Source organism: Panthera tigris, chromosome B2 (assembly GCF_018350195.1).
Source record: "Panthera tigris isolate Pti1 chromosome B2, P.tigris_Pti1_mat1.1, whole genome shotgun sequence".
NCBI classification, from domain to species: Eukaryota; Metazoa; Chordata; class Mammalia; order Carnivora; family Felidae; genus Panthera; species Panthera tigris.
The window spans coordinates 30669938-30693749 of record NC_056664.1 but is presented as its reverse complement, the minus strand read 5'-3'; the positions used below and the strand labels follow the sequence as shown (position 1 = coordinate 30693749).

Below are 23812 nucleotides of genomic sequence, written 5' to 3'. Positions count from 1 at the left end.
ATTGTAGTAATAACCACCAATTTAAATAACACAAATGCTCATCAACAGGACAAAGGATTAACTAGGTGTAAGCACCCAATAGAAAGAAGATTACAACTCAACAAAGTCAGAACGAGTTAAAAAACACATAAACTACGATTCCATCTATGTGAAGATCTAACACACAAAGCTAAACAGCATGCTATTGAGGAACACCTACAACGTGCACAGATAAAGGAAATTTCAAGACAAGAAATGGATCTATATTTGAGAAATTCAGGGTAGCGGTCACCCTGCAGGAAGGGAGAGGGATGCAGTCAGTGTGGAGCCCAAGAGACATCTAAGGTCCTGGGAATTTCTTTTTGTTTGTTTGTTTGTTTGTTTGTTTGTTTGTTTGTTTGTTTGTTTTGAGAGAGAGAGAGAGAGAACAAGAGCAGGGAAGGGGGGAGAGAAAGAGACCGAGAGAGAGAGAGAGAGAGAGAGAGAGAGAGAGAATCCCAAGCAGGCTCTGCATCACCAGCGCAGAGCCAGACTCCAGGCTGGAACCTATGAACCTGGAGATCATGACCTGAGCCAAAATCAGGAGTCGAACGCTTAACCAACTGACCCACCCAGGTGCCCCCTGGGAATTTATTTCTTAAGCTACGGTCAGATACCCAAATATTTTGTTTCATTTGTCTTTATATGTGCTCATTTTATTTATTTTAATTTTTTTAACGTTTTATTTATTTTTGAGACAGGGAGAGACAGAGCATGAACAGGGGAGGGGCAGAGAGAGGGAGACACAGAATCTGAAACAGGCTCCAGGCTCTGAGCTGTCAGCACAGAGCCCGACGCGGGGCTCGAACTCACAGAACGCGAGATCATGACCTGAGCCGAAGTCGGATGCTCAACCGACTGAGCCCCCAGGCGCCCCTATATGTGCTCATTTTATACGCTCTTCAATGTGTATAATGTCTTCACAATACAGGTTCTTAGGAGAGAGGATGAGCATGAAGCGAGTCAAGGAGAGTAAACAATCACAATGCTGGCTGCGCTGGAGTGTGGAGTGTGGTGGCAGCCAAGAGAGGGATCAAGCTGAAGAAAGATTTTTTTCTCTAGGGGCGCCTGGGTGGCTCAGTCGGTTGAGCGTCCGACTTCAGCTCAGGTCACGATCTCACGGTCCGTGAGTTCGAGCCCCGCGTCGGGCTCTGGGCTGATGGCTCAGAGCCTGGAGCCTGCTTCTGATTCTGTGTCTCCCTCTCTCTCTGACCCTCCCCCGTTCATGCTCTGTCTCTCTCTGTCTCAAAAATAAATAAATGTTAAAAAAAAAATTAAAAAAAAAAATTTTTTTTTCTCTTAAGGCAGCAAAGACTTGTCTGGGTTTAAAGTAAAGGGGCAAGTATAAAGCCCAGGAGGGCAAGAAACAGAAGGCAAGATTAAGAGTGGGATATAGGAGGGAAGGGAGGGCTTTCAACAGGCTCTGACATTAAGGAAAGGGGAATAAGGATGAATGAAGAAAGGGATGTTTGAGGTGTGAAGGAGAGCACTCCAGTCTGCTGAGAGAAAGAGATTGATCAGGAGAGGGGTAGGAGACTCAGGAGAGTGGGTAGGTAGGAAGGGCATGGTGGGCGTGGTGGAGGAAGGGGCTCTTCCAGGTACATAAAGCATCCCCCCCCCCAGAACCTAACTGAAGGGTGCCGCTAAAGTCAGAGCAGCTGAGTGCTGCACGTGACAAAGGGAAGGAGGGGACGTAACAGAAAGGGGGAGATGCCCGAGATGCCCAGAGGCCTCGTGGGGAGTGGGGCAGTCTGTATCCTTTTACACTTTTTGAATTTGTGGTCTTTGGGATGTTTTATTTGTTTAGTTGGTTGGTCATTTTGTTGGGGGGGTTGGCTTGGGTTGGTTTTGTTTGGTTTTTGGCTTTGTTTTTGGAAGGAAGAAAAATCGGCTATTTATTGGTGTGGTGCCACCCAGGAGAATGGGGAGCTAGTGCTTAACGTCCTAAATTCCCCGTTGGCTTACAAGCAGGGGTTCTTAAAGGGTGAAAGTTCAGGGTAAGGGTCTTAGGGTCTTGGATCATGCCGATTGATCGACTGTAATATTTCCTTTCTTGACCATCTTCTCCCTCTCGGCATCTCCTTGTCAGGTTTTGGTGTGAGTGCAGTGAGGTGGTCGCTCTGCTGCAGGGGCTTGGCTGTTCCTCTTTAGGGGCCTGGAACTGCAAGACCTTCTCAGCAGATTGTGCTCAGTGATATCATCTCTAGAGTACAAAGGCAGAAGTTGTACATCCCATGACTATTCCTAAGCTGCAAACTATTATTATTTCTTTTCTTGTACACGTGGCATGTTATGTTTGACATCTCAGGCAGAACAGCACCCCACAGACTTCTCAGGAGGCAACATGATGTTACTTCCTAAGGCAAGTTTACAGGTTTCTTTAATAGTAACCAAGGGCTCTGTGACTGGTCAGAGGCAGCTATGTCTAAATTCAGGGAGCTTTGAGGGATAGGGACAATGACTGCTCTAGCTACTTCCTGCTGAGGAGGGGTGGAGGTCAGGATCATAGGGAATGAAAGTGTTTTGCTCCTGGGGCATCTGAATGGCTTAGTTGGTTAAGCATCCGACTTCGGCTCAGGTCATGATCTCGAGGTTCATGATTTTGAGCCCCACGTCAGGCTCTGTGCTGACAGCTCACAGCCTAGAACCTGCTTCAGATTCTATGTCTTCCTCTCTCTCTGCCCCTCCCCTGCTCATGCTGTCTCTCTCTGTCTCTCAAAAATAAATAAACATTTAAAAATTTAATAAAAAAGTGTTTTGCTCCTAACCGTAAGTACTCTGGTGCCTGGCCTAACTTCAAAGCTTTGGACAACCATTAATTAGTTTCTGCTTTTGCTGCCTTGAGCAGCATCTCATGCCACATTTATGAATAGATAAATCATTAAAGGAATAGCCAAGATAGATAATCCCGCTTGGGTTAATGCCCAGAGTATTGATCGAATTCCTTAAGGAATCCAGAAAAACAGACCAGAATACCAATCCCATTTTGTTCCTGGGATTTCAGTAGGAATCTGTTGCAGCCAAATGTCTTGTCCTCTAATCTCGTCAAGGTGGGTTTCTACTTTTTGTTGAGCTATTACTTGAACCGTTTGGCTGGCCAAGATTCCCAAGGTGATAGAAAGATTTTTGATCATGTGCTCTGAGCCCTTATTCCCCACCAAGGTAAAAATGCTCTCCCAAAAGAATATCAAATGTATTATCTTTTTTTATTTATTTATTTTTTTAATTAAAAAAAATTTTTTTTAACGTTTATTTATTTTTGAGACAGAGAGAGACAGAGCATGAATGGGGGAGGGTCAGAGAGAGGGAGACACAGAATCTGAAACAGGCTCCAGGCTCTGAGCAGTCAGCACAGAGCCCGACGCGGGGCTCGAACTCACGGACCGCGAGAATGTGACCTGAGCCAAAGTTGGCTGCTTAACCGACTGAGCCACCCAGGTGCCCGTCAAATGTATTATCTTGATAATCAAGCAAAGAATCCCCATTTCGTATTGATTCCCTCTCTTGTTCAATAAATACACTTTTTGAATTCTGAACCATGCAAGTAATTCTAAGAAAACATAAAATACACTGGACCATTTTTGTTTTTTAATTGGGGTATGTATTAGGTCATTTGCATGGACACCAGCAGGCCTGAGGCAGGTACCACAGGCCTGGAAGTAGCTCAGACAACAGGAGAGGTAGGTAGCAGCCGAGCAGGACTCAGGGTTCCTACAGCGAGGGCAAGAGCTGAGTGTGGGTCAAAGAAAGAAAAAGAAGTTGGAGGTTTTATTGTTATACAGGAAAAGTTGTACAAGCCTATGGATTAAAAGTCCAGACTAACTTCCCTCCTCCTTTCCTGCTGGTAGCTCAAGGAATATAAATTATTCCAGTCTAGGCTACGCAGAATGCAAAAGTACATCCACTGCCAAAGCTACTTGGAATGTCTCAGAGAAATGTGTAACTCTTCCTGTTTGGGATTATCTAGACCACTGTTTGCCTCCATCAGTAACCAAGAATGGTGCTGTAAGCCATGAGCTAGCTAGTCCTAGACCACTTTCCCCAGATGTACACAAAAAATACACATACCTCGGGGCGCCTGGATGGCTCAGTTGGTTGAACATGTGACTCTTGATCTTAGCTCAGGTCATGATCCCAGGGTCATGGGATTGAGCCCTGCATCAGGCTCTGCACTGACAGCGTGGAGCCTGCTTGGGATTCTCCCTCCCTCCCTCTCTCTCTCTCTCTCTCAATAAATAAACTTTAAAAAAAAAAAAAAAAAGGAGTGGAATATAGCTTTGAGCCTAGGTGTGTCTGACACAAAAGCCAAAGTTCTTTCTCAGATTCATATGGCCTGACTACAAAGGAGAGTTCTACAAAGAGGGCATTTTAGAATAAAGAGAACTGAGTGCAGGCATAAAAGGCAGAGAATTTAAAAGGGAAAGGCAGAGTCAAGCACGACCTAAACACTGCCCCCACTCTCCCACTCAAGGGTATCTCTTTGAGTTCAGGAATTCAGTTTAAGTCAGGAACAAACTTTTTATGGGTGGATGCTGGCTGAACTGAAGAGGAATGACTTCAGCAGTCAGTCATTTATTGCATACCTTTTATTTGCAAAATATAACCCATGACATAATTCCTGCAATCAAGAAGTTTATGATCTAATGAAGGAAGCCAGAGGTCGAACCCATTATATAACAGGCAGTTTCATCAGAATTGATGCTAAGAAAAATGCTCTAGTCTCCTGGAGTATGTAATAAACCAATCCAATCAGTGGGAAGCAGAGGCTTTTTCACCTGGACTTCAATGGGTACGGAAGTGAGTGTGCAAGAAAGAGGGGGGCAGTCCTTGAGGTGCTAATAAATGCTGTTGGTAAATCTGTGGAGACTGCAGGTTAGTTTGCGAGTGACACAGAAAGAGAAGAAAGAGGTGCAGAGTTGATGGGAGGTTTTGTTTAAGGCGGTGGAGCTCTAACCTTGCCAGTCCCTTGGAGGAGCAGGGAAGGGATTGGAAGGACGGCTGCAGTTGGAAAGATTAAAGACGGTAAAATCACACTGACATAAATAATCGCATAATTAGAAAAATTAATACTTGAGCTAATTACACAGTAGGGGTGAAATAGGCGAGGTCATAGACAGTACATAAAAGTGGAAGACGTTTGCCTTGGCAAGAAGTGGGATCAATTCTGAGAATGGAGGGGAAGGTCGGATGGGTGTGATGTTACACGACTGTGAGACGGAGGAAAGTTGAGGACACTGCATTGTTTCAGTAAGAAGTTAAATAATCTTTTGGGCCAGGAGGGCTAGGGTGGTCACTAACTTCAGAAGAGTTGGAAAAAGTCTTGAAGTGTGGCTGGAGAAACTATGAACATACCAAACAGAGGATGCACGCGTGGGCAACAGCGACCAACGGCTCTGATAGCCGCGGGGCGGTCTGGGTTCCCGGGAAGGGCTGCGGTTGCAACCCTGTCCTGCTCGGCACAGCTGGGCCAGAGCGGCGCTACCACAGGGAGCAGGTGGCAGCACTGTCTGCTGGAGCTGGGCTGGCGGGGAGCGCGGGCGGGGGCGCGCTCTGCGGGGCGCAGAGCGGACGGCGCCCCAGGCAGCCGGGAACGGGGGGCGGGCCCGAGCAAGCGGGCCTCCGCGCGGCTCTTGGCACGCACGCGCAGACGTGCCGCGGGGCCCGGAGGCACAGAGGAGGGGGAGCGAGAAAGGGGGGTGTGGAACGTATTTCCGCTCTGGCGGACAAATAATACCGGCCAAAGGGGAGGCCAGGCCATCCGGCCCTTTAACCGCGTGGGGGGGGGGCTGGTGAAGAAAGGGGGGTCTGGAAGGGGCGAATCCTGCTCCTTTAATTCCCTCCCCTCTTCCTCCTCCCCGAGTTCTCGCCGACGCCGAGGCGCGCGGGGCCTGGAACACACTGCACGAGCCGCCCCCGCCCCTCCCTCCTTACGCCCACGCGGAGCTGGCCCCGCGCGCGCGCCTCGTGCACCCCCGCGCCTGCGCGCTGCCCAGGCTCTGCCCGTGTTTGGGGGCGCTGCCGACCCTGGGGGGGTGGGGGAGATAGGGGGGGAAAAAACAGCGCGCGGAACCGGGCCAGGTGAGAGGCGCGTGCACTCAGGGTCGTGGGGCTGGGGGGGCGTGCCACGGAGCTCTGAACGTGGGGGGGGCGTGCACGAAGCGTGCAGGCGGCGGGGGGAGGACGTGAAAGGCGCGTGCAAACGTGCAAAGGGGGGGCGGAGGAATGAAGCAGCGGGGAAAGGGGGCGGGGTGAGAAAAGGCTGCAGCCCGGGCCACCCCGGAGCCCAGAGCCCCAGGCCTCTGCTCCAGGTTTCTCCAGCCTTCCCCTTGGGCGCGTGGGCTCGCCCCATCCTCGCGGGCGGTCCGGCGAGGGGGGGGGGGGGGTGTGGACGCCGCTGCCCCGCCCCCGGGAACCACGCCTCCGTTCTCTCGGAGAGAGAGCCCTTCCCCAGGGACTGGGGAAACTGAGGAAGGGGCCTGAAGACTGGGAGAGCTGAAACTGGGATGCTGGGCAAGAATGGGAGCGAGGGGCCTGGAGCCTTGGCTTAGGCGAACCAGAGACCTTTGTCTCTGACCGGTTTCCTTCCCAACCAGGGTTGCCCACCCCCGCCACAATGGCCTCTGGGGTGGAAGTCCTGCGCTTCCAGCTGCCGGGCCACGAGGCCGCTACCCTGCGGAACATGAACCAGCTCCGCGCAGAGGAGCGGTTTTGCGACGTGACCATTGTGGCCGACAGCCTCAAGTTTCGTGGCCACAAGGTCATCCTGGCCGCCTGCTCGCCTTTCCTGCGGGACCAGTTCCTACTGAACCCCAGTTCTGAGCTGCAGGTCTCACTGATGCACAGTGCACGCATCGTGGCCGACCTGCTCCTGTCCTGCTACACGGGCGCTCTGGAATTCGCCGTCAGGGACATCGTCAACTACCTGACGGCTGCCTCTTACCTGCAGATGGAGCACGTGGTGGAGAAATGCAGGAACGCCCTCAGCCAGTTCATTGAGCCCAAAATAGGCCTCAAAGAGGATGGGGTCAGCGATGCCAGCCTTGTGAGCAGTGTCAGTGCCACCAAATCCCTGCTCCCTCCTGCTAGGACCCCAAAGCCAGCCCCCAAGCCCCCACCCCCACCCCCTTTGCCCCCTCCACTCCTACGGCCTGTGAAACTGGAGTTCCCTCTGGATGAGGATCTGGAGCTGAAGGCTGAGGAAGAAGATGAGGACGAGGACGAGGACGTGTCTGACATCTGCATCGTCAAAGTGGAGTCGGCCTTGGAGGTGGCACACCGGCTCAAACCTCCCGGAGGTTTGGGAGGAGGCTTGAGCATCGGAGGCTCGGTGGGCAGCCACCTTGGGGAGCTGGCCCAGAGCAGCGTGCCCCCCAGCACTGTGGCCCCACCACAGGGTGTAGTGAAAGCCTGCTATAGCCTGTCCGAGGACGCAGAAGGGGAGGGTTTGCTGTTGATCCCTGGAGGCAGAGCCAGCGTGGGGGCCACCTCGGGCCTGGTGGAGGCAGCAGCGGTGGCCATGGCTGCCCGGGGGGCGGGGGGCAGCCTGGGGGCAGGGAGCAGCCGGGGACCCCTGCCCGGGGGCTTTTCCAGTGGAAACCCCCTAAAGAACATCAAGTGCACCAAGTGCCCGGAAGTGTTCCAGGGCGTGGAGAAGCTGGTCTTCCACATGCGGGCGCAGCACTTCATCTTCATGTGCCCACGCTGCGGCAAGCAGTTCAACCACAGCAGCAACCTCAACCGCCACATGAACGTGCACCGCGGCGTCAAGTCGCACTCGTGTGGCATCTGCGGCAAGTGCTTCACACAGAAGTCCACGCTGCACGACCACCTCAACCTACACTCTGGAGCGAGGCCCTATCGCTGCTCCTACTGCGACGTGCGCTTCGCTCACAAGCCTGCCATTAGGCGGCACCTCAAGGAGCAGCATGGCAAGACAACGGCAGAGAACGTGTTGGAGGCCAGTGTGGCAGAGATCAACGTCCTCATCCGCTAGTGGGGCAGGCTCGGGGGCCAGGAGGCGGGGGTCCCTGGGCTGAAGGGAGCTCCCTGGCCCAGGAGAATAGGTAGGGGGGTGGGAGGGTCGGGAACAGGCAGGTACGGTGGGGAACCTGAGCGGATATATCCTGAGGGAGGGGCTGAAGATTCCTTGGAGAGAGGACCCCTGCCTTTTCAGAAAAAAAAAGAATGGAGAGGGAGAGGGTTCTTTGAGAAGACCAAGAGAATATGGGCTCCCAGAGAAAGATTTTCTTCTCTTAGACATGCATGGATATGTGGAGGGAGGGAAAGGGTCTTATGGAATGAGGAAGAAAAAAAAAAGACAAAAATGCTTTATTCCTGGTTAAGGCTGCCCAGGGAGAGGTTCTGATATATCTTGAGATGGGGGGTGGGGGGGTGGGAATTGGGAGGGAATTTGGCAGGAGGCAGTTTATGTACTCCTGCATAGAATAGATCCTTGGGAGAGGGAGTGGTAGGGGGAAAGGATTATTGAATTCCAGAAAAGGAAGTAGGGAGACAGTTCTTGCATGCTGGGGGAATGGGATTATGGGTAAAGACTCACCAAAACTAGGGAGAACCATGTCAGGTGCCAGGTAAGAGAACATGGGGACAAGGGTCCTGGGTAGATATGAAGTGGGGGACAATAGCAAGAAGGATGAACAGTGGTGGGGGTGGGGGGTAGTGCACTTAGATGAAAGGATACATGGAGGTCTGTTTGGGGAGGGAGGGAGAGGAGTAGAGACTTATACAGTATTTTTTAAGAAAACAAAACGTATTTTTTAGGATTTTTTCTGGAGTTTGGGGTTTTAGTTTTTCTGCTTTTGTTTTCCACAAAATAAAAAATAATAAAAAAAAACACTTTATTTTTTCTTTATACTCTGTCTGGCAACTGCATGTGTATGACTATCCCACCCTAGACAGCTTCTCTCTCATGCCATTTGCTCTACACTCCGCACAACTCCTGTAGGCCTCATGTGTGAAGGAGACTTGAGAAGAGAAGGGGATTGTGTAAGTGGGCTTCTCTGGCTGGGGACCCTCCAAATTCTACAACCTCAGCACCTGGCAGATATCCCACACTTATGTTTCATAATTAGCAGTGGTGATAACACACTATCTCCCCCTCTATTGGAAGAGTTTCGTATCTGCGCTATGGAAGAGCTATATGTGTGATCATTGTGTCCGCCAAAACTTTAAGCAGGAGCCAATGTTTGGACATTTATGATCTGAGGAAGGGTTCATGTCCTCGGGAAAGCTAAATAAAATAAACAAAACAAAAAACAGTTCAGGTTAGGGTATGGGGAAGACTACAATTCCCACAAAGCTCTGGAATAGTTCTTAAGCAAAGAGAACTACAGTTCCCAGAAGGCCTTGAATTGGCCTCAGGTGCTCAATACCCCAACCACCTGCTTCTATCAAATACTGCGTGTGAAATCACACAGGTTTTTTTTCCAGGCTTTGACCAGAATGTAATACGTAAAGGGATGGTAGCCTAAATAATGCTACCAAGGTTATATATTGGTGTAACATCATTCATACTGTTAGCTGGGCTGTGACCCACGCAGTGCCTATGTATATAAGGTGTTTGGCAAAAAAGAAGTTACTCAGTAGTATCACCAGGCAGTAACGACTCTCAGGCCTCTAGGGTGTTACCCAGATCGCTAGTGCACATGGTGGAGTAACATGTATGGCATAAACAGAAGAGACGTTTAGCCCCCGGTTTTCAAAAGGGGACGCTGCTCCAGGAGACATGAAGCAGTTGAGAGTAAAGGTGTCCGCGCGTCCCCACTGCCCCCTCCTTGCTCGTTAGGGAAGCAAGGCCAAAACCGAGCCCGACCCTTCTATCTGGTGACCCACAAACTAGAAAGCACCCAGAGGCGGGAGAAGCATACGCGGGCCAGATTGGAAAGACAGCCGCAGCCGAGAGCTGGGAGGGTCAGACATTCCTTTCGTTACCTAAAACCAGGCGGGGGATGGAGAAGCCACACCTGGACCCAGGCGTGCCTCACCTTCGGCTCCCCGCTGAGCTGACACCAGGAATGGCAGGAATTCTCCCCTGCAGTCCCAGCTTAGGACAGCCACTGCCATTTCCGAGGCTGCTCTCGGGGGAAAATGGCCAGAAGGCGCGTAGTGGCTCCTTTAAGGCTCCTCCTAGTCCTCCCTCCCCCGCCCACGTGACCCGGGGCGGCCGCGCGCCGGCTCAGCCCCCCGCGCAAGCGGCGATGGCGGCGGCGGCGGGAGCTGCAGCGGCGGCGGCCGCCGAGGTGCGGAAGGGGAGGGGGAGAGGCGGGTGCATGCCCGCGCGCGCGCCCGGGGGAAGCGCGCGCCCGTGCAATGCTCCGGGGGTGCAACGGGGCCGGGGGGCCCGGACGGGACCTACAGCAATCCGGAGGGCCAGCACCGGGGGCGGATGAGGGGACCAGGGGGTGGGAGGTGGGGGGAGTGGGCACGGAGGCGCGCGTGCAGCCGCCGGCTGCCCCCGAGTGGGCGGCGGGCGCCGGGGCCCCAGGAGCACGCGCGAGGGGCACGAGGGGCCGTCCACCGGGCTGGGGGGCAGCGGGCGCTGGAGGGGTTGGTGCCCGGGGTCCCCGCGGCCTGGGGGACAAAGGGGGAGCGGCGCGTGCAGCCGGGAGAAGGGGGCGGGGCCGGGGCGCGGAGGCCCCGCCCCCTCCCCCTCCTCTCTTCTCGGCCCCAGAGATGCGGGGTCTACCGAGAGGGAGGGGGTTGATGCGAGCCCGGGGGAGGGGTCGTGCGGCCCCCCCGGGCAGCCGAGGCCGCGGAAGGGGGGGGCCCCATAGAGGAAGAGGTAGGCCCCGGAGCCTACTCTCTCTTCCCAGAGCCCAGGCGTCCTGGGCTCCCCAACTTCCTACAGGGCTGACCAGCCCTCCTCTACCTTGTGTCCCCTGCCAGGGGGAGGCCCCTGCTGAGATGGGGGCGCTGGTGCTGGAGAAGGAGCCTAGAGGAGCCACTGAAAGAGGTGAGTACAGCAGAAAAACGGGCCCTTTTGGACCTTCACCTCCCCCAACACAGGATTCCCTGAGAGCTTAGCCCCAAACTTTTTCTTTTCCCTTACAGTTCATGGCTCTTTGGGGGACACCCCTCGTAGTGAGGAGACCCTACCCAAGGCCAGTCCCGACTCCCTGGAGCCTGCTGGCCCCTCATCCCCAGCCTCTGTCACGGTCACCGTGGGTGATGAGGGGGCTGACACCCCTGTAGGAGCCACACCACTCATTGGAGATGAATCTGAGAATCTCGAGGGAGATGGGGACCTCCATGGGGGCCGCATCCTGCTGGGTGAGAGGCTGGGGAGTCTTGGGGTGGGGGGTGAAGTGGGGTATCCTCTGACTACTTTTCCTCTTATCTTGCCTTTGCCTGCCTGTCTGTCTGTTTTCCAGGCCATGCCACAAAGTCATTCCCCTCTTCCCCCAGCAAGGGGGGTGCCTGTCCCAGCCGGGCCAAGATGTCAATGACAGGGGCTGGAAAATCACCCCCATCGGTCCAGAGTTTAGCTATGAGACTGCTGAGTATGCCGGGAGCCCAGGGGGCGGCAGCAGCAGGGCCTGAACCCCCTCCGGCCACACCCAGCCCAGAGGGGCAGCCCAAGGTCCACCGAGCCAGAAAAACTATGTCCAAACCAGGAAATGGGCAGGTGAGGATTGAGGGAGAGGGTTGGAGTGGGGAGACAGGAGTAATCCACTGTAAACCCCTTGTGGACTTTCTTTACTTTTTTTTTTTTTTTTTTTTTTTTTTTTTACACTTTATTCAGACCTTTTCTAATCTATTCCCAGTTTCACATATTTACCTAGGGGCTACAGTGTGTCAAATTCTGGGCTGGGGGTTAATCTGAACAAACAGACAAGTTTCTGTCTTCCTGGAGTTTACATTCTTGGGGAGAGGGAAGTAGATAAGACAAAGGTTAGAGAGTTAATTGTGTAGCTACTTTTATAATTATTCTTATGATAATGACTAAAGAAACTTCAGACCACTCTTTCTTTCTACCTCAAAGCAAGCCCCAAGGGAACTTTTTCCTCCCTTTGACACTGTCCCTGCTCACTTTTTTAAAGGTTCTAAGGGTTTTACTATGAATCCCTAAGGGGTAGGAGGTGAGGGAAAGGACCAAAGCCCCAGAATTTCAGAAGCTTTATGACAATATTTTTAGGGCTCTTGGTATGATTTTGTTTTGGGTATGGTTTAGGTAGCTTTAGGCAAAGCATGAACCTTTGTTTTCTCATCTGTAAAATGGGCAAAAAAGGGCCTGCCTCTGCGATCTTGAAGAGATAAGTGTTAGGTGTGGGATGTGCTTAACATACTACTTCTGGGGATACAGCAGTTCTTGTGATTGCCACATTCTGGTTCACTGGAGCTTCAAATGGTGTTTTTGAGGGTGTGGCTCAACTACCCTCCACCTCACCCAGGGCTGCAGGCTAATCCAGGCCCCCAGGCCCAACCAGAGATACTCCCGACCCTAAGTGTGCTCCCTCTCGGCCCCCAGCCCCCAGTCCCTGAGAAGCGGCCCCCTGAAGTGCAGCATTTCCGCATGAGTGATGACGTGCACTCCTTGGGGAAGATGACCTCAGGTCAGTCCCACCTCCCACCCAACCTGCTGCTGGATGAGACCTCAGGGTCCTGAGGGTTAAGGACAGGCCTTACTCCTTTCTCTCTCTCCTTCTAGATGTGGCCAAAAGGAGGAAGCTGAACTCCAGTGGTGGCCTGGTGAGCCTGGAGAGGCAGAAAACAAGGCCTCTCCACCTAGGGGGCCTCATCCTGCCCTCAAGGGAAATGGGCTGGGGGGGAAGTACCAGCAGCTTCCATTTTTCTGATCTTTTCCTAGTCGGAGGAGTTGGGTTCTGCCCGGGGTTCAGGAGAAGTGACCATGGAGAAAGGGGACCCAGGGTCCCTAGAGGAGTGGGAGACAGTGGTGGGGGACGACTTCAGCCTCTACTACGACTCCTACTCTGTGGATGAGCGTGTGGACTCTGACAGCAAGGTGAGAAGGAGCTAGCCTACCTCCCTGCCAGCACGTACCTTGTTCAAGGCTCAATCGCCAGTCTTTCATTCCCTGCCTTGTCTCTTTCCTTTTTACCTTGTGAACACCCCCTAATTCAGGGCCCCATACGGTCCGTAACTTCCAGTGCATGCTCCACCCCAGTCCCTCCCCTTGCTCCTCTCCATGGTGGCAACCACCATCCTGGACTTGGGGTTTAGCATTCCATTTTGTTGTTTGCTTGCTTGTTTATTCTTTTGCTCTTGGTTTGGTTTTATCTCCTACAAGTGCCTGTGCAGTATAATGCTGTCTTACCTGTTGTGCTTTTTTTTTTTTTTTTTAACATTTTTTTCACGGAAAACTTCAAATAACATACAAAAGAGCAAAGGGTGAGCCCTCATGAAGCCTCACCTGGCTCCAGCAATTTTCAGTACACAGCCGCTCTTGACTCCTCTCTTCCTCCCCTAGCACACCCACCTCCCTGACTGCTTTAAAGTAGCCATCACATCGTTTTATCTGGAAATGTTTTCATATGTATCTCTAAACATCAGGCCTCTTCCTGTTTTTTATTTTTATTTTTTAGTGTTTTTATTTATTTTTGAGAGAGAAAGAAACAGAGTGTGAGCCGGGAAGGGGCAGAGAGAGAAGCAGGGTCCAGGCTTTGAGCTGTCAGCACAGAGCCCGTCGCAGAGCTCAAACTCATGAACTGCAAGACCCTGGCCTGAGCTGAAGTCAGATACTTACTTAACTGACTGAGCCACCCAGGCGCCCTCTTCCTGTTTTTTAATATCACTGCTTAACTGTTTTCACAACCTAGAAAATGTAGCCGTCACCTTGCTATGAGTGTTCATGTGTTCTCAGTTGTTTCATAGATGGGTTTTTGTTTGTCCAGATTCAAATGAGCTCCATACATTGGTTTGATTGACATTTGCCTTAGGCCTCTCTTGATGTAAAGGTAGGTTTACCTGTCTTTGAAAAAGAAGGGTTTTTTTTTTTGCCATTTATTTGTTGAAGAAGCCAGGTTGGTTGTCCTACAGAATTTCTCGTTTAAAATTAGTTGACTGGGTGGCGACTGACATGTTCTTTTTTCTTTTTTTTAAATGTTTATTTATTTTAGAGAGAGGGAGACAGAGGTTCCAGAGCAGGCTCTGCACTGACAGCAGATAGCCCAATGCAGGGCTTGAACTCACGAACTGTGAGATCTTGAGCCAAAGTAGGATGCTTAACCGACTAAGTCATTCAGGCGCCCCCTTAATATTTTTTATAAACTAGTTCTAAAAGCATAATCAGCTTTGGGTGTGTTTTTGTTTTTAATGGTGAGAAGATTTGATAGCTGGTATGCATGCTTCCTCTTGCATCGCATAAGCGGGCATGGGACGTCTTGTCTTTTTGGTTAGTGGTATTTAAGATTGATAGTAGATTTCTGTGACGTCAACCTTCTCCTTATTACAAAGTTCTTCATTAGCTTTTCATCTGGTATTTTTAGCAACCGCTGGTAGTCCTATCTACATACGAATTTCATAAAAAGCATAAAACATGTGCTTGTTTTCTGGAACTTTTTTTTTGCTTAATATGTCATCAAGATTCACACACATCATTGTGAGTGAGGTGCCTTCCTTTTCACAGCTGTCTAACATCCCACACCCTTTGTTTCCTCTCCTGTCCATTCACCTCCTCCAGGGAGCCATCCTGGGACAGTAGTAATAGTTCTTTAAAAAAATTTTTTTTTAATGTTTATTTTTGAGAGAGAGACAGACAGAGTACGGGCCGGGGAGGGGCAGAGAGAGAGGGAGACACAGAATTCGAAGCAGGCTCCAGGCTCTGAGCCGTCAGCATAGGGCCCGACGCAGGGCTCAAACTCAAGAACTATGAGATCACGACCTAAGCCAAAGTTGGACGCTTAACTGACTGACCCACCCGGGCACCCCAGTAGTAATAGTTCTTTATTTATCCTGCTTCATTGAGTCTTGGGGGTTGGATGTGTCCTGCCCTGCTTGTTTCCCAAGAGAGGGCTGTGGACTGAGGGTTGCTGTTTCCCCAGCCCTGCCTTGCTTCTCTCCCAGTCTGAGGTTGAAGCTCTGGCTGAACAACTAAGTGAGGAAGAGGAGGAAGAGGAGGAGGAGGAAGAAGAGGAAGAGGAGGAAGAAGAAGAAGAGGAAGAAGAAGAGGAAGATGAGGAGTCTGGCAATCAGTCTGACAGGGTAAGAGCTGGAGGCTGGCATCCTGAGGAGTGGGGGCTGAGGGGCTGGAGGTCTGAGTCCCCAGAGCAGGGGTAGTGGGCTGGGGGCTAGGCTCTCTAATTCTTCCTCCATCCCAGAGTGGTTCCAGTGGCCGGCGCAAAGCCAAGAAGAAGTGGCGGAAGGACAGCCCATGGGTGAAGCCATCCCGGAAACGGCGGAAGCGCGAGCCTCCACGGGCCAAGGAGCCACGAGGTGAGGAGGCTCCTCTGCTTTTGGGTCCCCTCCTCCAGCCCCCCTGCCAGCCCCCAGAGAGCGTGCATGAACACACGCTCATGCATGTGCTCATGCACGTACACCCGCATGTACCCACGCGTCCAGGCACCTGTGAGCTCGCACTCTCACTCTCTCTGTCTCTGTGTCAGGAGTGAATGGTGTGGGCTCCTCAGGCCCCAGTGAGTACATGGAGGTCCCTCTGGGGTCCCTGGAGCTGCCCAGCGAGGGGACCCTCTCCCCCAACCACGCTGGTAATTGCCAATTGCTGGGATGGAGAGCCACTAGGGGGCACCCTCTGGGCTGGAGGGAATGGGGAGGAGGGGGACCCCACCGGAGCTGAGGTGTCTGTCCATGGCCAGGCTTTGGGAGTTCTAGAGCTTGGAGGGAAAGGCAGGGCGGGGGTGCGAGGCCCTACCAGTGGTCCCTGTGGGTGATGGGTATGGCCTTCCTCAGCTCCCTTTTCCCTCCGTCCAAGGGGTATCCAATGACACGTCTTCACTGGAGACAGAGCGGGGGTTTGAGGAGCTGCCCCTCTGCAGCTGCCGCATGGAGGCACCCAAGATTGACCGCATCAGCGAGAGAGCTGGGCACAAGTGCATGGCCACAGAGAGTGTGGATGGAGAGGTGGGCCCTGTGAGCTGGGAAGAGAGGTGCCGGTGGGTCGGGGGGGATCCAGCCTCGGGCTCTAGCCTCACCCTCTTCCTACCCGTTCACGCTGCCACAGCTGTCAGGCTGCAATGCCGCAATCCTCAAGCGGGAGACCATGAGGCCGTCAAGCCGCGTGGCACTAATGGTGCTCTGTGAGACCCACCGTGCCCGCATGGTCAAACACCACTGCTGCCCAGGCTGTGGCTACTTCTGTACGGCGGTGAGTGACCGGTGGGGCAGACAGGCAGCATGCCCCACAGGGGAGGGGTCTTCTAGATCCTGACCACATTATTTTCCAGGGCACCTTCCTGGAGTGCCACCCCGACTTCCGTGTGGCCCACCGCTTCCACAAGGCCTGTGTGTCCCAGCTGAACGGCATGGTCTTCTGTCCCCACTGTGGGGAGGATGCATCTGAGGCCCAGGAGGTGACCATCCCCCGGGGGGATGGGGTGACCCCACCAGCTGGCACCGCAGCCCCTGCCCCCCCACCCCTGGCTCAGGATGCCCCCGGGAGAGCAGACACTTCCCAGCCCAGGTACTGGCCTCCCCCTTCCCGACTGTCTGTTCCCTGCCCTGGCCCCGTTGCTTGTAGACATCAGCACCTTCTCCCACAGTGCCCGGATGCGAGGGCATGGGGAGCCCCGGCGCCCACCCTGTGACCCTCTGGCTGACACCATCGACAGCTCAGGGCCCTCCCTGACTCTTCCCAATGGGGGCTGCCTCTCAGCCGTGGGGCTGCCACCTGGGCCAGGCCGAGAGGCCCTGGAGAAGGCCCTGGTCATCCAGGAATCGGAGAGGTGAATGAGGGGTTGCTCTCGGGCTGGGCAGCCAGGGCTGGGGCTGAAAGGTGGATCTGCAGGTTTTGAGGTTGATGCTCCTTCTGAGGAGCCTACACCTCTCCCTCGCCATGACAGGAGGAAGAAACTCCGCTTCCACCCCCGGCAGTTGTACCTGTCGGTGAAGCAAGGGGAGCTGCAGAAGGTGATCCTGATGCTGTGTGAGTATTCCACTTACTCGTTTGTTCTGCAGACCTTGAGTGAACACTGGTTATGTACCAGACACTGGGCTCAGGGCCAGGAGCGCAGCAACGAAGGCCATTGTCCTTGCCCTGAAATACTTAGTGTTAGTGTGGTAGGGGAGACAGACACACAGATAACCCATCAGTTGTGCCTTCCCCGTGGATGTTCAGAGGAGTTAACAACATTGCTCACGAGGGGCCCCTGACATGGGTTAGGGCCCTAAGAAGCCTTCCTGGAGGAGGTCCCACCTGCCCCCTAACTCGCTCACCACTTGTCCCTCCCTCTTCCGGTGTGGCGGGCTCTCCCCACAGTGGACAACCTGGACCCCAACTTCCAGAGCGATCAGCAGAGCAAGCGCACGCCCCTGCACGCGGCCGCCCAGAAGGGCTCCGTGGAGATCTGCCACGTGCTGCTGCAGGTCAGCATGGGCCCAGCCCTCTGCCTCATTTGCCAGGCCCCCAGATGCCCTCCCTTCCCCAGCCCTTCTGAGGTGCCAGCCCCCATGCCCCCTCCTTGCAGGCAGGAGCCAACATCAATGCAGTGGACAAGCAGCAGCGCACCCCGCTGATGGAGGCTGTGGTGAACAACCACCTGGAGGCAGCACGCTACATGGTGCAGCGTGGCGGCTGTGTCTACAGCAAGGTGTGGTGACCGGGCCAGCCGGGGCCTAGGTTTGAGATGGGTTTGAGATGCCAGCGGGGGACTCATCTGCCCACGTCTTCCTCAGGAAGAGGATGGCTCCACCTGCCTCCACCATGCAGCCAAAATTGGGAATTTGGAGATGGTCAGCCTGCTGCTCAGCACAGGACAGGTGGACGTCAACGCCCAGGTCAGCGGCCTGGCTGCCTGCCCAGCCCACTTCGTCTGGGTCCTTGGCTCAGCTTCGGGCTTTGGGCCCCCTTTAGACCTCAGCTGACCTCCGACCCTTTCTGTGATCTCGCCTTGCTCTAGCGTGTCCCTGTCTCTTTTCTCCCTCCTCATTTGTGTTTTTTTCTTTACCTTTCTCCTTTTTGCTTTTTCTGTCAGTTTTCAGAATGATGAGTTGCTGCCTTAATCTCTGGAAGTGTGCAATGATACTCTTTATCACCTCTCACTTTGTCATATGTTGGGTGTGTTTTAGCCTATTGATCTTTGAATTGTTCCATTCTTTGTCCAGGAGGAGCCCCTTGAACTAGGCTTCTGGGGTTTTTGTTAGTACCCAACCGCTTTTAAGTGCATCTTTTAGTACAAAGAGATTTTTTTAGAGACTGCAGTCTGTGTCGTTAGCAGCAGTTATTGCTGTTGGGTCACTGTGTTCTAGGACTTTTGAGTGGAAAGACCTAGGAAGTATGTGTCTTTTAGAATGAGAAAAATTATTCCATAACTCTGAGCAATAGACACTATTAGTCCCATTTTACAGATCGGGAACCTGAGACCCCAGAGACTTACCTGGAGTCTCAAAGCATGTGAGTGATGGAGCTGAGACTCACACTCAGAGTCTAGCCCCAGAGCCTGTGCTCTTGACCACATGCTCCTTTGGGAAGCAGGGCCAGCTGCTGGGCGTGCCCGGGGCAGGGGAAGGGGGACCCCTCACCCTCTTCCCTCTCTCCCCACCCACAGGACAGTGGGGGATGGACGCCCATTATCTGGGCTGCGGAGCACAAGCACATTGAGGTGATCCGCATGCTGCTGACACGGGGCGCCGATGTCACCCTCACAGACAACGTGAGAGTTTGTTGGGGGTAATGGAGGTGGGGACTGTCCTGGCCCCCTGAGCAAGGACGAGGCTGGGTTCAAGGGCTCACTGCTTGGACCCACCCTTCCCCTCCCACGTCCACAGGAGGAAAACATCTGCCTGCACTGGGCCTCCTTCACTGGCAGTGCTGCCATCGCCGAGGTCCTCCTCAATGCACGCTGCGACCTCCACGCTGTCAACTACCACGGTGACACGCCCCTGCACATCGCAGCGCGGGAGAGCTACCACGACTGTGTGCTGTGAGCCCCAGCCCACCCCACGCCCTGACGCCCCAGCGCCTTCACGCAGCCCCAGACCCCACAGGCTTCCTGTCCCCTCCCAGGCTGTTCCTGTCACGCGGGGCGAACCCTGAGCTGCGGAACAAGGAGGGGGACACAGCATGGGACCTGACTCCTGAGCGCTCCGACGTGTGGTTTGCACTGCAGCTCAACCGCAAGCTTCGTCTTGGAGTGGGGAATCGGGCCATCCGCACCGAGAAGATCATCTGCCGGTGAGCCCGGGCCCTCTGCACCCAGGACAGCCTTCTGCCCTCTCCCCCAGCCCTGCTGAACCTCCAGAACATCCCTCAGACCCTCCCCAGGCTCCACTGAATCACCAGAACCAACCCCCAGCTAGGATACCAGATACAGTAAACAGAAATAGAGTTAAATTGGAATTTCAGTCGAGCAGCGCATACTTTTTTAGCGTTAAGAGCATCCCACACAGTATTTGGAACGTATCCATAGTAAAAAATTACATCTTACTTATCCAAAATCCAATTTTCATTGGGTGTCCTGCAGTTTATTTGACGACCTTACCTCCCATGCCCCGATGAACCCCCAGAATCATGCCCTTCCCTCCCACAGCCCCAGGAACCTCCTAGGCCTCTCCTTGTACCTAGTGGACCCCCTGACCCCATCCTGTAGCACCCCCAGCCCCATCTCCCTTCCATCAGGGATGTGGCTCGGGGTTATGAGAATGTGCCTATTCCCTGCGTCAACGGTGTGGACGGGGAGCCCTGCCCGGAGGATTACAAGTACATCTCAGAGAACTGTGAGACGTCCACCATGAACATCGACCGCAACATCACCCACCTGCAAGTGAGCAGGGGCCCGGGACCTCCTGGAGGGACACACAAGCTGTGGGCCGACAAGGCACCTGGCCAGTGGAGTGGGGCTGAAAGGGACCTCTGGCGTGGGCTTGCATGCATCTGGGAAAGGGGTCCTTTTTCTGGGACACGTGAAGGTATCATATGGGCTCCTGGTAGCCCTGGGGACACCCCAATCAGCAATACCTTGATTGTTCCTCGCCCCGGGAGCATCACCACCTGCTGTACTAATATAACCACCTCAGGGAAAGGACAGCAGTTGGGGGGCAGAGAGCGCCGGTTGCTGAGGGGACAAGGCCACTTCTGAGGGCCGAGCTGATCCCCTGCCTCCCGCCCCAGCACTGCACGTGTGTGGACGACTGTTCCAGTTCCAACTGCCTATGTGGCCAGCTCAGCATTCGCTGCTGGTATGACAAGGTATGTGCCCTCACCCTGGGCTTCCAGGGGCGTGCCAGGATAGAGGTGAGCCTGTGCCCAACTACATGCAAATCAAGGGCATGGTGGCGTGGTTCCTGTTCTCTGCTCCCAGCATGTGGCCTCCCCCAGCCCGTTCTCCCTGTATGTGGCACTGGGATCCATGGTGGGTTTTTCTGTGGAGTCCTGGGGGTCCTTGGCAGCCGAGGTGGGCGCCATACAGAAACCACTTGTCCTCCCCTCCTTCGACCCCAGGATGGACGGCTGCTCCAGGAATTTAACAAGATCGAGCCCCCACTGATTTTCGAGTGTAACCAGGCGTGTTCCTGCTGGAGAAACTGCAAGAACCGGGTGGTGCAGAGTGGTATCAAGTGAGGCCCACCCCTGCAGCCCACCCTCACCCCCACCTCACCCCCATGTCCCCTCCGGTGGGGGTTTCTGGGTTCCTCCGCCTAATGTCACCCCCTTTCCTGCCCCCAGAGTGCGACTGCAGCTCTACCGAACAGCCAAGATGGGCTGGGGGGTCCGAGCCTTGCAGACCATCCCCCAAGGAACCTTCATCTGCGAGTGAGTAGGGGTGGAAGGGTGCACAGCCGTAGTTGACTCCCAAGCCTCCATCTGCTCTCCTCCCTGATGGGTCCCACCCCTTCCCACTGCCCGTCTCTGGCCAGATTGTACCTGCTCCCAGCCTGCTCAGACCTCAGAACCTTCTGTCACCACTACCACATCTTCCCTCCCCTGCCTTTCCAAGCTGGGAGACAGACAGACGTGCATTGAGCCTCTGTCACTGGGTATCCTGGGCCAAGTTCTTAACCTCCTGGAGCCTCATTTTGCTTGTCTGCAAAATGGAGGTGATAAAGTTACCTTTCTGTCTAAGTCACCAGGGCCTCACTTCTCTCCAGCAATTCTTTCTTTTCTCAGCATCTGTAACCCTCCTGCCCCCTGGCTCCTACTCCATGGCCTGCAGACTTAATCTAGGCCTCCTTTGGCCCCACTTGCCTCTTTACAGGACCATCCATTTTCTCTTTATTGGATCATCTCTCAACTTTGTTCAAATGGCCCCTTCCTCCTGAGCCTCAGTTTCCCCACCATCCACTCACTGCTCATCCCTGCCGGAATCTGCCTTTGCCCTTGCCCTTCTGCTGATACCACCTCTCGACAGCCCGCCCGTCACCCCGTATCTTGATCTTCCTTCTCCCAGCGTCTGCTACTCTCCCTTGCTGTGGCTCCCATGACGCTGTCCTACCTCTGACCCATCCATCCTCCCTTTTCACCAACTTCTCTTCCTCCACTTTCTAAATGTGGGTGTCCTTGTGTCCAGCTCCTTCCTAGAGTTCCTCACAGCCCCTGTGGCTCTGTCCCTTCCTGCAGCCCCAACCTCTCCTGTCCTACTGCCTGGCATCGCCACCACCTGCTGTGTGATTCCTAGTCCAGAAACCTCCCAGTGACTAAACCTGCGTGGATTTCCCTGCCCAAACTACCTGCCTATAGATACTGATCCCTGTAACCACAGGCGCTTGGTGTCTCCCTACTCGCTGATTCTTCCTCTGGTGCAGCTCAGGCCCTTCCCTTTACCTTCCCCACCACTGCATCTCCAGCTCATCCCCAGCCCACCGGCCCCAACTTCCCCCACATTTGCTGGTCCTGCCCGTTGTTCCAGCTGTCCGGTGGAGACCCCAGCTGGCAAGAGTATGCCCAGTGTTGTTCCCTCTGTTGTGTCCTCTGTTCCTCCTTTTCATTCTCATTCCAGAGGGGAGCCACCCACCTCCTCCCCCACTCCCAAGATGTCTGCTGTCCTCCATGCCCACTCTGCCTTGGCTGCCTACCTCAGCCATCTAGGTCTGTGGGATTCATAGACACAGACGGGGCAGCTGACAAATTGTGAAAGAGGGTTCCATGGGGTTCTGAGGAGAGACAGGGCTTGGAGCGAGCTCCCGATAACCCCTGTTCACCTTCAGAACCACCACTTCCTGCCCAACAGGTACGTTGGGGAGCTGATCTCCGATGCTGAGGCTGATGTAAGAGAGGATGATTCTTATCTCTTCGACCTAGACAACAAAGTAAGCAGGAGACCCCTCTGTACCTTGCTCCCAGCCAGCTGATGGAAAGCTGGGGAGGAGGGACTGGATGGTCTGTGGGTGGGGAGGTTGGCCAGGCAAGCAGGGTAGTAGTAGATGTGAAGAGTGACGCCTTCCCCTCAGGACGGAGAGGTGTACTGCATTGATGCCCGTTACTATGGCAACATCAGCCGCTTCATCAACCACCTGTGTGACCCCAACATCATCCCTGTCCGTGTCTTCATGCTGCACCAGGACCTCCGGTTTCCACGCATTGCCTTCTTCAGTTCCCGAGACATCCGGACTGGGGAGGAGCTGGGGTGAGGTGTCTCTGGTGTGTGCCAGGGGTGTGGGAGATGCAGTAAGCTTGGGACCAGAAGCTGAAGACTGGAGAGTGCCTGGTTTCCAGGCATGGATAGAGCAGAGCCTCTCTGATGTCCGTGTAGATGGAGTCCTGAGCCTCCCAGATTGATTCAGTAGATTTGGGATGGGGCCCAAGATTCTTCTGCATGTCTAATGAGTCACAGGCAGTGCCAGTGCTGCAGGTCCGTGAAACAGAAAAGGGCTTGGAGTCCATCTGGAGAAGATGGGGGTGGGTGCTTTGGGGTAGGCCTGGGCAGCTGGGTTTGGATCCCATAGCCTCCTTCTGCTCCTCTGACAGGTTTGACTATGGTGACCGCTTCTGGGACATCAAAAGCAAATACTTCACCTGTCAGTGTGGCTCTGAGAAGTGCAAGCACTCAGCCGAGGCCATTGCCCTGGAACAGAGCCGCCTGGCCCGCCTGGACCCCCACCCCGAGCTGTTGCCTGAGCTCGGCTCCCTGCCCCCAGTCAATCCCTGAACGCGGACCACACACGTCCCCCACCCCTGGATGGCCACCAGCTCAGCAGCCCCCTCTGCCACTTGCTGCTCACAGCCCACACCTGGGGGTGCTGCCTTCTTCTGTCCCTTACCCCTTCACACATTCCTCGGCCAGAGACCCCCAGCCGGGCCCTGGAGGTCTGACAGCCCCTCTCTCCCAGAGCTGGTTCTTCCCTGGGAGGGTGACTTCAGGGCTGGCCGCTCCCTGTCCCCCATCCTCAGCTGAAGTTTGATGAATTGAAATTGGGCCTCTATGCCAGCTGGTTTCCTTTGTTCTCAATAAATACTGGGTTTGGTAATAAACTGTCTTGGTGATTGTTTGAGGGGCCAGAGGGGGTTGGTCAGGGAGGAAGCACACATAGCCAGAGGGAATGTGGGCCCAAGGGACTGAGCAGGATGGACTGGTGTGGACAGCCACCCAAGGGGAGGGGAGGCTTGTGAGAGACCACTGTGGACAGAGTCCAGTCATGGGTGTGAGTGTACCACGAAATAATCTGCAAAAACATGAAGCTTTTTCTTAAAGCGTGCCAGCTCCTTCAAGCC

General features: G+C 54.2%; 3 protein-coding genes across 8 annotated transcripts in view; 2 read left to right on the top strand and 1 right to left on the bottom strand.

Annotated features, from left to right (window-relative positions):
• C2 (complement C2) overlaps positions 1-5455 on the bottom strand; it is a 42442-nt gene extending 36987 nt beyond the window's left edge. The window contains exon 1 of the mRNA XM_042986029.1: positions 5371-5455. The gene's annotated coding sequence lies outside the window, so the exon portion shown is untranslated. The remainder of the gene's footprint in view (positions 1-5370) is intronic.
• Positions 5456-5732: 277 nt separating this feature from the next.
• ZBTB12 (zinc finger and BTB domain containing 12) lies at positions 5733-8792 on the top strand. The gene is made up of 2 exons (XM_042986031.1): positions 5733-6096; positions 6612-8792. The coding sequence occupies exon 2, from the start codon at positions 6632-6634 to the stop codon at positions 8009-8011; it is 1380 nt and encodes a 459-aa protein (XP_042841965.1). The 5' UTR covers positions 5733-6096; positions 6612-6631; the 3' UTR covers positions 8012-8792.
• Positions 8793-10232: 1440 nt separating this feature from the next.
• On the top strand, positions 10233-23566 carry EHMT2 (euchromatic histone lysine methyltransferase 2). Of its 6 annotated transcripts, XM_042986023.1 has the most exons (28): positions 10233-10274; positions 10921-10987; positions 11086-11304; positions 11406-11659; positions 12503-12587; positions 12683-12723; positions 12842-12997; positions 15058-15195; positions 15312-15426; positions 15597-15698; positions 15923-16071; positions 16172-16315; positions 16395-16630; positions 16710-16892; positions 17010-17092; positions 17426-17532; positions 17634-17756; positions 17842-17943; positions 18714-18818; positions 18934-19088; positions 19172-19339; positions 19784-19928; positions 20276-20353; positions 20606-20721; positions 20831-20917; positions 22332-22410; positions 22552-22727; positions 23069-23566. In XM_042986023.1, exons 1-28 carry the CDS (start codon positions 10233-10235, stop codon positions 23247-23249), a joined length of 3636 nt encoding a protein of 1211 aa, XP_042841957.1. In that variant the 3' UTR covers positions 23250-23566. The 6 variants fall into 6 exon arrangements, with proteins under 6 accessions (XP_042841957.1, XP_042841959.1, XP_042841960.1 ...); XM_042986025.1 differs by lacking the exon at positions 15597-15698; XM_007098749.2 differs by lacking the exon at positions 10233-10274 and having other exon boundaries at positions 10678-10987.
• Positions 23567-23812: the final 246 nt, after the last annotated feature.